The sequence below is a fragment of the Alexandromys fortis genome, unplaced genomic scaffold (genome assembly GCF_014885135.2).
Source record: "Alexandromys fortis isolate MF-2015 unplaced genomic scaffold, M_Fortis_MF-2015_v1.1 scaffold_92, whole genome shotgun sequence".
NCBI classification, from domain to species: domain Eukaryota; kingdom Metazoa; phylum Chordata; class Mammalia; order Rodentia; family Cricetidae; genus Alexandromys; species Alexandromys fortis.
The window spans coordinates 4,514,422-4,528,902 of NW_026067972.1; the positions used below are offsets into that span (position 1 = coordinate 4,514,422).

At 49.9% G+C, this 14,481-nt stretch overlaps 1 protein-coding gene across 1 annotated transcript in view; it reads right to left on the reverse strand.

The window, feature by feature from the left end:
* Positions 1-90: 90 nt before the first annotated feature.
* Frmpd1 (FERM and PDZ domain containing 1) overlaps positions 91-14,481 on the reverse strand; it is a 91,520-nt gene continuing 77,129 nt past the window's right edge. The window contains 7 exon segments of the mRNA XM_050155869.1: positions 91-2,534; positions 5,275-6,087; positions 9,116-9,263; positions 10,506-10,688; positions 12,616-12,711; positions 12,845-12,971; positions 14,006-14,142. Coding sequence (XP_050011826.1) covers positions 205-2,534; positions 5,275-6,087; positions 9,116-9,263; positions 10,506-10,688; positions 12,616-12,711; positions 12,845-12,971; positions 14,006-14,142 — 3,834 coding nt within the window. The 3' untranslated portion in view covers positions 91-204.

Genomic DNA, 14,481 nt, shown 5'->3' on the forward strand with positions numbered 1-14,481 from the left:
GAGGCGTGCACCACCACTGTCTGGCTTGAGTGAACATTTTTAACCAAATTTACCACCACTCAGAACACGACAGGCTAAGATTAAGCAGCAGTTTATTCGAATACTCTACATAGTAAACATTTGAAGGGGGTGGGTGGAGAACTAGAAGAGGCTTCTTGGAGGACTTTCCAGGCAGGATAAAGGGGCCTGGGGTAGGTGACTTGTTCACAGAGCAGTGGATGCCCGGAACTTCTGGGTCAAACAGAATACAGCAGCTGTCAGGGCCGTGCATTGGCGAGCCAAGAGTTTCACACTGAGGTCATGGTAGCCTCTCTCACAGGTCAGTTTTGCAGCCTCTACAAACTGGTGGTAGGTATAAACCACGTCCCTCAGGTTCCCGGCCACTTCCTTGTGCCGGGTGGAGCAGCGGCTACAGTCTGTGAACTGGAAGCAGAGACCAGCCAGCTGGACCAGGTGCTGGAAGGTGACACGCACAGCACCCTGCATTTCCTCCGGGGACTGGTCCATTCTGATCACATGCTGACAGCTGGACAGGAGCTTCTGGGAGCCCATACACAGGCGGCTCCGGCTTTCTGAAAAATGCCAGGTGCACTTGTCAATGGGGTGTTTGTTCCCGACGCCCCAGGAAGCTTCTAGAATGTCCTGTAGCTCCAGCAGGCTCTCTGTGAGTTGGACAAAGCCCTCAGGGGCACTTGCAGGAGCAGTTTTCAGCTGTCTCAGAGCCCTGGAGCAGTACTCTGGCCAGACTTGGCTTTTCCTGGGCAGGGGTGTGGTACAGCTGTAGGCACGGGCTGACCTCCAAGGCAGAGTCACCTGGCTTCCTGCAGAGGGCGGTGAGGTAAGGGGGGCAACAGGATGTGTCTTTGGGTCTCCGTCTTCTTCCTCTGTCTCAGGCTGCAGGCCCCGAAAGCACGTGGCATAGGAGAACTGGCATCTGCAATGCTCCATGCCGATCCCGGCAGGCACCACTTCGTCCATGCCAGCAAAACCCAAGGAGTTGGCCTTGCTGAGACCGGTGGAGCCCTCAGGGTGGCTCTCTGGGGCAAAGCACAGGAAAGACCTCTCAGGTGGAAGGCAAATGATAGGACTGTCACCTTTGCTGTCCGCTGGGGAGCCATGACCTGAATCTGCTGAGCGGGGTTCCTCTTGACATGGTGAAAGTTTTGGCAGGGAAGGTACTGTCTGGACACAGATTTGCTGAGGAGTGTCCATGGGGGTTGTGTCTTCCCCTATGACAGGGTTAAGCTGCGCTGACTCGACCCTCTCTGGAGGGACGGCGGATGGGATGGTCTGCTCCCTAACTAAGAAATCAGGGCCCAGGTCCAATTCTGCTAATAGTTCCTGTTTTGGGCAGGTCTGGTCTATGGCTTCTCTCTGCTTCTCTGAAGAGTCTTTGAGGGAATAGGACGGGGTCTGTTCTGTCCAAGTTCCAGGAGTCTCCGAGGAGAGGGAGCCGACTATTTCGCCAGCTGGAGCATAAACATCAAGAGCCCGTGGAACATTATCTGAGTCCTTCCCAAATTCTTCCTCAAGTAAGGTGGGTCCATTTGTGTAGGTGACTTCCCTGTCACTTCCCAAAGACAGCTGTCTTCCTTCTCCCTCTTGGGAAGCAAAGGCAGTCCCTTCTGAACCCATGGCACATTTACCATGCCTTGTCCCATCCCCAGGAGTCAAGGACCCTCTGAATCTCGGGGTAACTTCTTGTATATGCTTTATTAAAAAAGACCCCAATTCCATTTCTGATTGGACCCCTTCCTGCTCTGATGTGTTTCTCTGAGGCACAAGATGTGGCCCTGGGCTGCCTGGATTAGGGTTAGTGCTAGAGGGAGGGGAGGTGCTGCCCTCGGGCTCTGGGGGGAGTTATTTGGGGGTGGTACCATCTAGGTCTTGAAAGGGAGATAAGATTTGGAAAGGCCTAATCTGAGCAGCCTGTGGGTTGGAAGAACTTGGGTCCGAACAGCGAGGGCTGTGAGGGCTGTGAGGGCTGCTTGCTGAGGAGTTGTCCACAGTGATGGCCACGGGGGGAGCCTCAAGATTCTGTGCATTGCTGGGGTCAATTCGGAGGCGAATGGCGGAGATAGAAGACACTCGGGAGTCGATGACTGACTTGGTTTCCATGGTCTCTGGCTCCATCTCCATGATCCTGGAGGCTGGATTTTTGCTCTTTGTCTCCCTCAGGGAAGCTAGCAACCCCAAGGCCTTGGTCTCCAGGAGGCCTGGCTCACCTTGCATGTCCTGCAGGGAGGACACAGTTGGGGAGGGCGCAGTGAGGGTCAAGTAGGGCTCTCTGTCATAGTAGCAAACGTCGTCCATGTTCTCTTGGGAGGCTGATGGCTCCAGGGGGAAGGAGACCTGGGAGGTGTGGTCTGTCTGTAGGAAGGACCTTCGTTTCCTCAGAGTCTTGGCATACTTCTTCACCCCTCCCCGTCTGCTTGGTTCTCCTCCCTCTAGTCCCGGATGCAGGCTTTCCTCTGAGCCATGGGTTCTAGACTGATCCTGCAATCTCTCGGCACTAAGATTGGCAGCTCTGGGCCCTGCAAGTCAAGACAAGAAAAATCACATCAATAAGTACGAGAGGCTTGCCCGTACTTGGGCAAGCACGTAGGCTTGCCTGAACTCAAGTCCTACAGCCGCCTCATCTGAAAGATGGGAATAATGATTGCAGTAGACATTTGTTATGTAGCTTGTCCAAGACCTCTTTATAACCTTTAGTCACTGTACCATAAGCTTCTTTCCAGGAGACGACATCTCATACAGTCTGATAAAGACTGGTGGTGCTAGATACCAAACCCTATTCATGTTGGGCAAGCACCCCAACACTCATGCTCTCAAACCACAGAATATCAATTTATAATACCCAAGTGACGAGATTCATAGTCCAGGCAGTTAGCTACAAATTCTCTGGAATTTCAAACACACACACACACATGCGCGCACACACACACACGCACACACATTTTAAAAAGGTGTTAGAGAGATGGCTCAGCAGTTAAGAGCATTGGCTGCCCTTCCAGAGGACCTGGGTTCAATTCCCAGCACTCCTATGTCTACATACAACCATCTGTAACTCCAGTTTCAAAGGATCTGATACCCTTTTCTGGACCTTGGGGACACTGCGCGCACGCGCGCACACACACACACACAGAGTCTACTACATATATGCAGGAAAAATATCCATACATATAAAACTCATTTAAAAATTAAGGATAATATAAAACCATGTGTGATGGTACATGTCTATAATCTTATCACTCAGGAGGCCTGACAAGTTTAAGGCCAACATGGGCTATATATTTGAGTTGCTAGCCAGCCTGGGCTACATATATATCAAGAATGTAACTCAATAACTGTTAATAATAGTAATGAGAAGTCATTATGCAGCCACAGTACCCTGACAGCACAGCTGAGCAATTCTGCTGCGTAGACTCCTGGCCTGGCTACCAGCCATATCCGAACCCAGGTCTTCAGGTTTGCTGGAAATCTCAAGGTTCTTTGCTCTTCAAGTTTCTCTGAATGATGTTAACTCCAGCCCGTAGCTACTGCTGCTTCTGTAGCTACTTTTATCTTGCTAAAGTTGGGGGGGGGTGCTTTCTTTGGACAAACAGGAACCCTGACCTTCAGTCAGTCACAAGGGGTTTGTACACGCTGGGATGTTCTTTCTCGGGAGAAGCAGTGTGTGAAAGGGACTTGGGATTTGGGCAGAGGAATCAGGATCACATGTCAGCGGGGACTCGGAACCACGTTAGACACTCAGATCAAACATTCCCAACCTGCTTGCACGATACTGAAAACCTTACCAAATTCTAGGCCACCCCTCAGACCTCCAAAGTCGGAACTGCTGAGGTTAACACAGAGGAACTGACAGACTTCAAACAAGGTTCCTCCGGAGGTTCTGATGTGCTGCTATGTTTGGGAGGAACTGCCTTGGCTACCAAAACCCTTTAATGGAGCTCACGGTGTGTCAGGAGCTGAACTGAAACCAGGTATAAGAGTCCCAGTACTAGGCTCTGTGCTTGGCATACTGACCCCCTCACATGGACCTAAGTTTGAACTAGGTCCCCATAAAAGAGTCCCATCTGCAAATCCCAGCCACACCCCTCACCCTGCTCCTAGTATAAGGGCTAGCTCAGCAGGGCAGAGTTGGGGTCAGGGAGAGCCCAGCAGGACGTTAGCCAGGTTCTTGTGGGCTGTAATGCAGCAAACCCATTGCTGTTCTGTTCCCATGGTCTACATAGTGAGTTCCAGGACAGCAAAGATGCTGTCCGGGACAGCAAAGATGCATACATACAAACAAACAAACAAAAAGAAATAAAGTCAACGCAGGGTGGTGAGGTCATTCATTCACTCAGCGATGATGCCCAGGGCCGTGTGCACGCAAGGAGCCTTTACACAGCTGTGCAAGTGAGCGCATAACTGCAGGCAGTCCTGAGGTACAGGCACTGAGCCACCTCTGCGGGAACAACCCGGCACTGAGGTGGGCACCTGGCTCTGCTAGGGTAAACCTGGAAAATGTTCCCTGCAGAATGGAACCCTCGGCTGAGACTAGACCGTTGATGGATGGTAGCAGCTGAGGATCAGACAGTCACAGATACAAAGGCCTGCAGAGATGGTGGGGGGAGGGCGGGGGGGGGGAGGCAAGCAGAGGCCACCAGGGAGAGCCTCCCAGGGTGCTGCTCTCAGGAGCTGAGCTGGCTTTTCTGTCAAGAGCAACCACTAGAGGGCAGTAGCAGAGAGGCACAGGAGAGGGCTGGGGCTGAGCTGGGAGACAGAGTAGTAAGAGTATGTGTGAATATGGGTACACACAAGATTTTCTGGCTAGCTCGGCAAGTCTATTTGTGTGGAAAGACTTCATATTGGTGTTTTGTTTATGTGAGATGGTATATTATGGGTCGTAAGTTAATTTTTTCACACTCTTTTTTGGAAGCTATACGAGGAACCCAGCCAACAGATGGCTCCCCAAAGGCCATCAAACACCACTGACAGCCTGTCTTGTTGCTCCTAGGATCTGCAGTAGCACAGCTACTCTCTCTATTGGGTGCTCCATTCCTTTTTTGCAAGTTCTGTCCACCTGATAAGGCCCAGCCCACTTGACACTTCTTCTGGAAGCCTTCCCTGGTTTCCACGGTGGGATGAATTCCTCTCATCAACTCTTGCCCACAGTTCTCTAAGCTTCCCTTGCAGCCCTGACTCAAGGCAATGATGTTTGTAATTTGGCCCACGGAACCCAGGCCGGCCCTGGGCTTGCGGAAGCTGGGGGGAAGGGGCGCGGCTCACCTGAGAGTGTGTCTGGGGGTGTGAGTTTGTCAGCGGCATCATAGAACTCCTCCTCTGAGCTGCCATCCTCACAGGCCCGTGCTGCCAGTGGGTGCAGAGCCAGCGCTTCCAGCACGGAGCCAGGCTGAGCCTCCATCCAGCCCTGCTGGCACCATGGTGATGGTGCAGCACCCTGCCGGGAAGCTGTACTCTCCGAGCTGTCGCTCAGGTGGCTGCCTGGGGAGATGCTGGAACACAGGTTATAGTAGTCAGTCCGGCTGCCCTCATACAGCCTGGGGTCTAGCCTGCCCATGTTCAGTTCTGGTCCCCAGCTGCAGGTCCCCGAAGTTAGGCCCTGGGGGCACTCTGTCTTCCGGCACTGAGGGTTGGCGTTCTGGGCCAGGTCCAGTAAACACAGAAAACCATTGGTCTCGATCCTGTTTTTTTCCTCTTGGCTGCTGGTATCGAGACCCCTGGAGAAGCCTGGTGGGCCAAAGTGGAAGAAGCCGGTCCCGCTGGAGGAGCAGGCATCTAAGTCATCCTCTTCCAGGGCATCCATGGACTCGCTGGAGCCACTGGTCCTGCAGCCTCGGCTCTCGGTGTTGGCTGAGTCAGACGCCTCGGATTCAGCGCTGTCCGTCATGCTGCTGGCCCCGCAGGTGCTCGGGCCGCTCCTGGTCACCTCGGGGGTGGGACTGTCCCCAGGGGGCTGCTCCTCTCTAAGGAATGGTCTGCAGAGGCTCAGCTTCACCAGGCGTCGGTCAGACAGGGGCTCCAGGATGCAATCCACCTCAGATGACTCCTCCGAGTCACTGCAGGCCCTAGACTCGTAGCCTAGGACAAATGGGACACAGAGTTACAAACTGACATCGAAGTCTGACACATGGCTCTGTGTCCTGTTTCCTGTCACCCTGCTGGAGGGAAAAGACAGGAAGTAATCGACCCAAATCACAGTAAAATGACTGATACAAGATGCAAAGATGTCGTACCATTGGGTTACCTGTTCCCCATCCGTCTGAGCCACCTAAGGACACAGGATGAGTCTATCTCTTCTTCCAAGGAGACCCATCTGCCTGTTGGTGAATATTCACCTGGATCTCCCTTGTGTGCTCAGCTTTTCCTCAAACATCTCCCTTGTCCTGTCTGAACATCAAAATTACACAGGGAACCCAATGTAAAACGCAAAATAGATCGTTAACCTACCCTTAATATGGGGTGAGACAGCAAGGGAGTGGGGCCCGAGGCTGCTAGGGGCTGCAGAGACCCTTTGCTGCCATGGACAGTTAGGAGAGCGGGGAGGTATCTAGCGGTGGGTACCTGGGAAGACTGAGATGATCGAGAGAAGCAACATTTGCCTAGGTTTCCTATTTTTCTCCAACTAGCCTCTGGAATAAGTTCCTAAAAACATCTCTGTATACTGCGTGACACCGCCCCCCTTTTGCTGGCTTCCCCTCCCTACAGGGAAGAGCAGAAGCTCCCTCATGAGGGGCAAAGAGTCTCAGAGTGTGGCCTTGTTGCTCCTACCGTAGAAAAGCCCTGATCCCTCTCACAGTGTGCCCTCACACTGCAGCTCTGACCCCCTTTGTCACAGCCCTCACAGTATGGCCGGTCCAGATCCCAGCAGGCTGAAGCCAGTCTGAACCTCAGCAGACTGGTTGCCCTCTGCAGCCTTCTCCAACCTTCTCATGCCGTGCCTCCATGTTCCCTCTTTTCAAATGATCTTTCCTTTTCTTATGTGCTTAGCTCTAAGGTGTTCTTCTACAGCACCGTCTCTGACCATGGTGGCGGCTCCTACTGCCATCACCCCCCCCAAAACATCCACACTCCCACATGTTCTGACCAGCCTCGAGCTGGTCCGCGCTCACAGATGCTTGGCCAAAGCAAAGGAAAATGCTGTGGAATATTCTTTTACACTGTGTGAAGATATGTCACTATGACTGGTTTAATAAGAAGCTATTTTCGGGGCAGAGAGAATGCTGGGAAGAAGAAGGGAAGAGAAGCCTAACAGACACAGAAAGAGTGAGACACCAGACAAAAAGGAAGAGAGGTAAAAGCCACGTGGTAGAACGTAGATTAATAAAAGTGTGGGTTGATTTAAGTTACAAGGGCCAGTTAGAAACAAGCCCTTAATTAATAAGAAGTCTCCCTGTGTTTATCTGAGAGCTCACTGGTGGGACAGACTTGCTACAGGAAACATAAGCAAAGTGCATCACTTCCTTACTACGGTTGGCCCTCCAAATCTGCAGGTTTCTATGTGTGGATGCATCCATCCATAGTCTCAAAATACTTAGAGTAAAATGCATTTGTGTTGAACATGCATAAACCTTTCTTCAACACATAGGATAATAATGGCACACTATAATATAAACTATGGGGGTATAGTATAAATTATATCAATAAATTGTCATGTGCTTATGTGCACTTGTGTTGAGTGCTGACCCAGGAAACAAGAGATGGCCCCACTCAGACATGTTTATTTTGAATTTCCCCCCAAACTACTCTCCCTGGGTCCGGCTGGCCCCAAGCTCGGTCAAAGGGAGAAAGGAGAAGAGCAAACCAAACTGTGTCCTTGAGGACATCTAGAAGGCAGATTGTTCTAAACCAAGATTACTATTGTTTATCCCATGCCATAAGAACATGGATAGTGGGAGCAAGAAACAAGAAGCTCCTTTATGAAGAAGACATGGCCTGGCACACTCTTTATCCATCAGGGTCCTCAGAGGACTTTTTGTTTGCTTGTTTTTTCAAGACAGGGTTTCTCTGGGTGACAGCCCTGGCTGTCCTCCAACTCACAGAATTCTGCTTCTGCCTCCCATTAAAGCACAGCATTAAAGGTGTACACCCCACACCTGGCCCCAGATGGCTATTTTTACAAGGCTCCTTCAGTCATCCCTGTTGGATGGTGTAAGCGCCAACTCTGATGTCCTACTACATATTTATGGCTTGCTATCTTGCTCTTTTACTTTTGCTTGTTATAGACTAATAAACGCATTCATTCAAAACCGAAAACACGGCTCTCATGGACCATTGTCTGTATGAAACGCATACATGACATTCACAGTGGGTAACTTAGCGTTTTACTTAATGCATATGCAAGGCTGTGTGCAGGTTATAAATTATATACCATTTCATAGAAAGGACTGAACCTGTGTGAATTTCAGTAAGCTCCTAGGTTGTGGGGATTGGTCCCTTGTGGCCACCACAGATGCCATGGATGGCTGTGGTTCACTTTCCAAGCATCTGTTCTCCTGGGGTGATCTCTGCCTATTCTGCCCGCGTGGAGGAAACACCATATAAGGGTAAGGTACTCTGCCTACCTCTGTCTAGAATGTTGGCAGTCTGAAATGGGGGACGGGAGGTGAGTTAGACAACCGTCTCAGGTCAAGGGTTTCCCCCTGCAGCGGCAGCTATTAAACATTTATCAGGACGCCCCCGGAAAAGCTACATCAATAGAACCTGATGCGGAAGCCACCTGGGAACCTATTTTTCTTCCCTGCCCTTTAACAGCCCCCATTTCAATCTTTACATGGCATAATTTTAAGTCTCTTTTGTCCCCAGGTGCCCTTTCCTCTAACTATGTAAGGCTGAGACTTTCTGTCACAAACAAGAGAATGAGAAAGAGTGCAGAGGCACGGGTGAGACCAAGTCACCCTCCTTCTGAGAAAGGGACACCTCCTTTTGCTGAGAAATAAGATACAATGGACCTTAGAGATGACTTTGGGAAACTCCGAGGGAATCAGAGACCTTCTAGCATTCCTTGGCATTTAGGAGAATCCCGAAGATTCTAATATCCAACAAAGATCAAATGCGCGGTTGGAAATAAATGGTCCTGTCCTTCCTGGGGAAAAACTCAGCACCTTACCTTCTTCAGCAGACACTCGGTGAATCTGCTGTCTGTTTCCAGACCAGAGGAAAACTGAGTTAGCCGGGTCCACAAAGAGCCGGTAGTATCCAGCAATCAAGCATGCCAGGTCTTTTGCGCTGTTGGATTCCAGCAACAGAGTCAGAACCTGTGAAGGCAAACAGAACCTTTCTGTTTGTAGATGGTGAAGATACAATAAGGCCTACAGGGCCAAAGAGAGATAATAATTATACTCAACCGTGGCACACAGTCTGGCCCCAAGTAGCCAATATTTTCATATCGAGGAGCTAAATCTAAATGACCAAGCATGCACATACACACAAACACGCATGCGGACCCTGACACACTGTGGGTCCCTGCTGGGAGCCGTTTTAAATGGCTGCCATTACAAGATGGCATTTGGCCCCGGCCTCACTTGATAAATAACTCCATATTAGACAATGCAGTGAAACCGTGCATCTCGCATATGTGCTTAGGGCCAATTCCGTGGTCAGGAACATCGGCAGGTGTGCATTGGCCAGTCCAGGTACGGTTTGTTTCTATAATAGAGATTGCAATTCTTCCACCAGAAAACAGGATGAGTTGTTGCGATCTAGCTGCCCACACTTCCCCTGACCGGCAGAGGAACTTCCTTATGGTCTGTAATTGACAAGGATGTTCCCCTGCTTTCTTTCCTGCCAGTGGGTCTCCAAAAAAGCAGTTAAAGTATCAAAGTATCAAAGGTTGCCAGACAGACTCCCTATATAAGCAGCTGCAGCTCAGAGCTCGGGGCCCCTTGCTTTCTGCTCTCCCTTCAACCAAGAGGCTCCAATAAAGCGTGATTTGAGAAAAATCCTCATCTGGTGGCTGTTCTTTCCTGCTGGCCAGGGAGTTCGCCACAGGTCCCTCATCCTTTCTTTCTCTCCTCAAAACCACCATACCCTAGCTGCCCCACCCACCCTACTCATTCATACAATTAGTCCTTTAATGACCTGAGCTGTCACAGGAAAAGGAGGAGGAAAGAGTAGAGATTGAAGAAAAGAGTGATAAAGACAGAGGGGCACTCTTGAGCACACTGAATGAAATCAAATGAGGGAACAGTGAATATAGAACCTTCCAGAAAGGCTCTGGAGGCACCCTGAACTATTTATCCATTTTAACTTCCACCCAACAAACTCTGGGTCAGGAATTTTTCATCGCTAAAACACATAGCCCAACAAACAGAACAAAACCTTTCCAGGAGCCTCACAAGACAAGGCATCTTGTTTGCCATGCTCCACTTGAGACGGCTCCGCTTTGCCAGTTATATAAACAGTGGACTTTATTATCACTCAAAGCCCATATTAACTACCCTGGAATAATTTCACGCCAAATCCCCAGAGGCCAAACTCAGAATCTCTTCCTCTGTTACCTTAACATCCTGAAGATACACCTTGACCATGCTCACTTTCTCAGACTCTTCCGCCAGCTCCACGCGGCTGATGTGGGCAAACTCCGCCAGGGTGGACATGATGTTGAGTTTGCTATTGATAATCTGACTGATGCCATACTTGGCTCCAACTAGCAGGGCAATGTAGGATTCTCTATCCTGTAACTGCAGAAGAGAGAAGGCAATTGGCGTCTGTTCGCAAGCTGGTGAAAACACTCTGCATGTGGCCTCCTTTCGACAAATTCTTCTTTGGTGGTTTTGGAAATGGTTTTGCTGTGTAGCACGGGCTGGCTTCAAATTTATGGTCCTCCTGCTACGGTCTCCTGGGTGCTGGGATTACAATGTGTGCCACGCCTGGCTTCTCTCTCTGCCAAATTTGTTTCCTGTGTTAGCCCCTCATCATCATTCCCCAAGACAGCACCTCAGCATGGGGTCCACCTACAGCTGAATTAAAAAATAAATTCATCTCCTATAAATTCTCTAGTTGACTTTATACAATTTTAAAATTATGTGTATATGTGTGTCTCTGTGTACATGAGTCTAGTACACATGGCGGCCAGAAGAGGGCGTTGAACTCCCTGGAACTAAAGTTGCAGGCAATTGTGAGCGGCCTGATATGGGTGCTGGGAACTGAGTGCATGCTCTTAACCCATGAGCCATTCCTTCAGAGCCCATTCTAAGTCTTTTTAACAGAGGACTGTCACCTCTCCCATAACCGTCACCTCACCTTGTCACCCATGTGTCTGAATTCAGGCTGCATCCCTCTCTTGGGATCCCACTCTCATCATTACTCACAGGAGTCCTGACCCTTCCTTAACCGCTCCCACCAAACCTCACAGCCACCCAGCATTAGTAGTGCTAATCTCAGCACGGAGAAGACAGAGGCAGGGGAATGAGTTCCAGGTGGTCCTCTGGTATACAGCAAGTTTGAGGTCAGCATGGGATACGTGAGACCCTGACTCAACAAATCAAAATAAACAAACAACAGCATCTTATGCCTAGGGAAGCCCCAGCCTCCTCAGCCTGGACAGCCTCTCTCCTCCGTGTGGAGCCTACACCACTTTTGTATGCCTTCGAGAACACTGGACGCATCTTACTGATTTCAATTACTTATACTCAGATTTCATATTACACACTGAGTTCTTCGACGGTAGAGTCTGTATTAGCCTGTATTTGGACTCAAGCCCCAAGCCAGTCCTGTCTAACTGGCTGCCCTTTCCTGGGACCGGAACAGTAAAGGCAGGCTTGGGATAGGGGTTAGAGCCTTGAGAACACTAGAAGCTTTCCCAGTCCCTTCAAAGCCCTCTGTTCTGAAATCTAGTGTCTTTCCCACCGTCGGGGCCTTGTCCTTACACACAGACTCTGCCCATTTTCCCATTCCTCCAACTACCCACTTCCCTTCTGTCTGTGCTGTGAGGTCAGCGGTCTGACTGGATCGTCCCATCACTGAAAATAAGAAAATACATAAAATCCCTGAATTCTCTCCCTACTATTCTTGAAAAGACCTCGACTGGCCAGTTGGTTCTGAGCTGGCACGTCCTGGGGCTGGTGGCATAGTGTACAGAGTCCCTTAAGTCACACCATGAGCAACGACGTCTCCACAGAGGAAGCAGGAGAGAGGGCTCAGGGCAGAGGCTGGTTGCCTCGGTTCGGTTTTCTGCACCATCAGGGCCCAGCCTAGCAGCCGGCCCACATTCTCATCCATGATGCCCCATTTTCGCTGTTGTCCTGACACATCCAAACTCCCATGAGTGCTGCTTACAACAGACCACCCCCCCCCGCCCCCCAGTACTTTTCTCCCATTCTGAGTTAGGCCCCATCCAACCATCTGAAAGCCTTCTCTTCCTTGGGTCCAGACTATTAGCAACGGCAGCGTCTATCTTCCCACCCCACAACAGGGGCCATACCCTGCCTCACGACCTTGTCTTGGGGGACAGCTTATTTTATCTTTGATGGCAGAAATCGTAACTAATTTAGCTCTGCCTCCCCCTACCATTTTAAATACACAAAGCCAGGGCCTGATAAATATCCACCAGTCTGTAAACAGTCAAGATCCCGAGCAAGCAGGAGTCCACGGTGGTCTGGTACATACCATCAGAGTAGCGTTAAACACTTTCCCACCATATGTCTTGAGTTCCCCAAGGATCTGAAGATAATTTAAGCGTAGCTGAGCAGCAGAAATAAGTTGCTTTATTAGACAAAAAAAAAGTGTTGACACCAGAGTTATTTACTTGTATAAAAACCCAGGCATTGTTGAAAATTTCCCCCAAAGCTTCACAACACATTACTGGGTGGGTCAGCAGAGGTTATGGTCACCTTACCTTCTGCCGGGGTTCTAGCAAATTCTGGTTCCTCTTCATGTGGAAACTAATGGCTTTCTTGATGTCTTTGCCTTTCATATTTCGGAGTAAAGTTGGAGATATAAAATTCTCTATTCCCCAGTCTTTCCTGCATGAGACATTGGAGACAAAGGGGGCTCATGTTTACAGTGCACATGGTTCTGACGAAGAGCAAATGTTGTATGATAGTTCATGAATCAAAGCAGAAATTCTCAATCTTTTAATTTTTTTATTGTGTATCTATACTAAGTCACACTTCTAAGGAGAGTCTGAGATGGTGCATTTTAGCAAGTGTACTCATGGGTCACGTGATCTGCGGGCAACTTGTGGGAATCGGTTCTCTCCTTCCACTAAGTGGATCCTGGGAATTGAACTCAGGTCATAAGGCTTGCAGCAGGCACCTCTACCACTCAGCCAGCCCACAGGTCTGTTCTCAGTCCCTTTAATAACAAGATGTGGCATGATCATGCCTACATAAGAACAACTTTCCCACCCTCTGCTAGGGGACAAATCCAGCGTCTTGCCTATGCCAGGCAAGTTCTCTACCACTAGCTATCTTGGCTGCCCAAACACCCTTGCCACGGAGAACACCTGTGCATCACCAAAGCCAAGCTTTAGAATGTTATTAGCCTAGAAGCCTTGGAAGCTCCGTAAAGCTGCTCCAATACCAGGGGCAGAATTGAGGACCTGTTCTATTTTTAAAATTTTATTTCTCCATGTGATTTGGATACGTAGAAAAGCTAGAGCTGAGGCCTGGGGAGGGGCTTAGTATAACAGGGTGTTAGCGCTCAGAACTAAGAATCAAGAGGTGCATGGACCTTAGGACTTGAAACCTCCCCATTTGGGGGAGGCGGTGTAATGCAATAGCAGCTTGCTCACACCTGTTAGAAGACATTGCTGCCCTTAGAAGTTGTCAACTGACTGCCTCAGATTTCCTTCTAGGGACTGGAAATTTCCAAAGGGACCCTGTGTCATTGCCTGTGGAAGTGTCTTCTACTTGGATGGGGGAGCCAGGCTGGGTGAAGGGAAATGGATGGAGAGACAAAGGCAGACCGGTGACTATCAGCTTTCTGTGGCGACTGGCCATCCTGGCTGGGAGTCAGCAGTCACAGATGTGGCACAGTGGTCGCCCCTGCCACTCACTCTATGTACTTCAGTGAGATCTTCTGCGGCTGGGCGCAGGCATAGATCCGCTCCTGGATGTGCAGGGCTGCAAGCCGGAGGGCAGAGTTGCACTTCATCTCCACAGCAAAGCGCTCTTGCAGCACATCACTGCAGCTCTGCAAGAGATTGCACAGAATGGCTGGGCGACCAGAGAATGAGCAGCGAGCCGCCCAGTCTCTCAGGCCAAAGACAGCAGGGCCAGCAGTCGGCTTTGTGGTCTGGCTCTGACAGGTCTTGGCTGTGTGACCTCAGTTACATTAAGAATCTCTGAGCACGGGGCCTTCCATTGTTAGTGCATACTAACTATCTGATCTACGTTTCTTTATTTCTGTGGGCTTTAGAAAAGACAATAAGGGCTGGAGAAATGGCTCAGTTGTTAAGAGAACTGACTGTTCTTCCTGAGAACCAGAGTTCAATTCCCAGCACCCACACAGAAGCTTACAACTGTCTGTAGT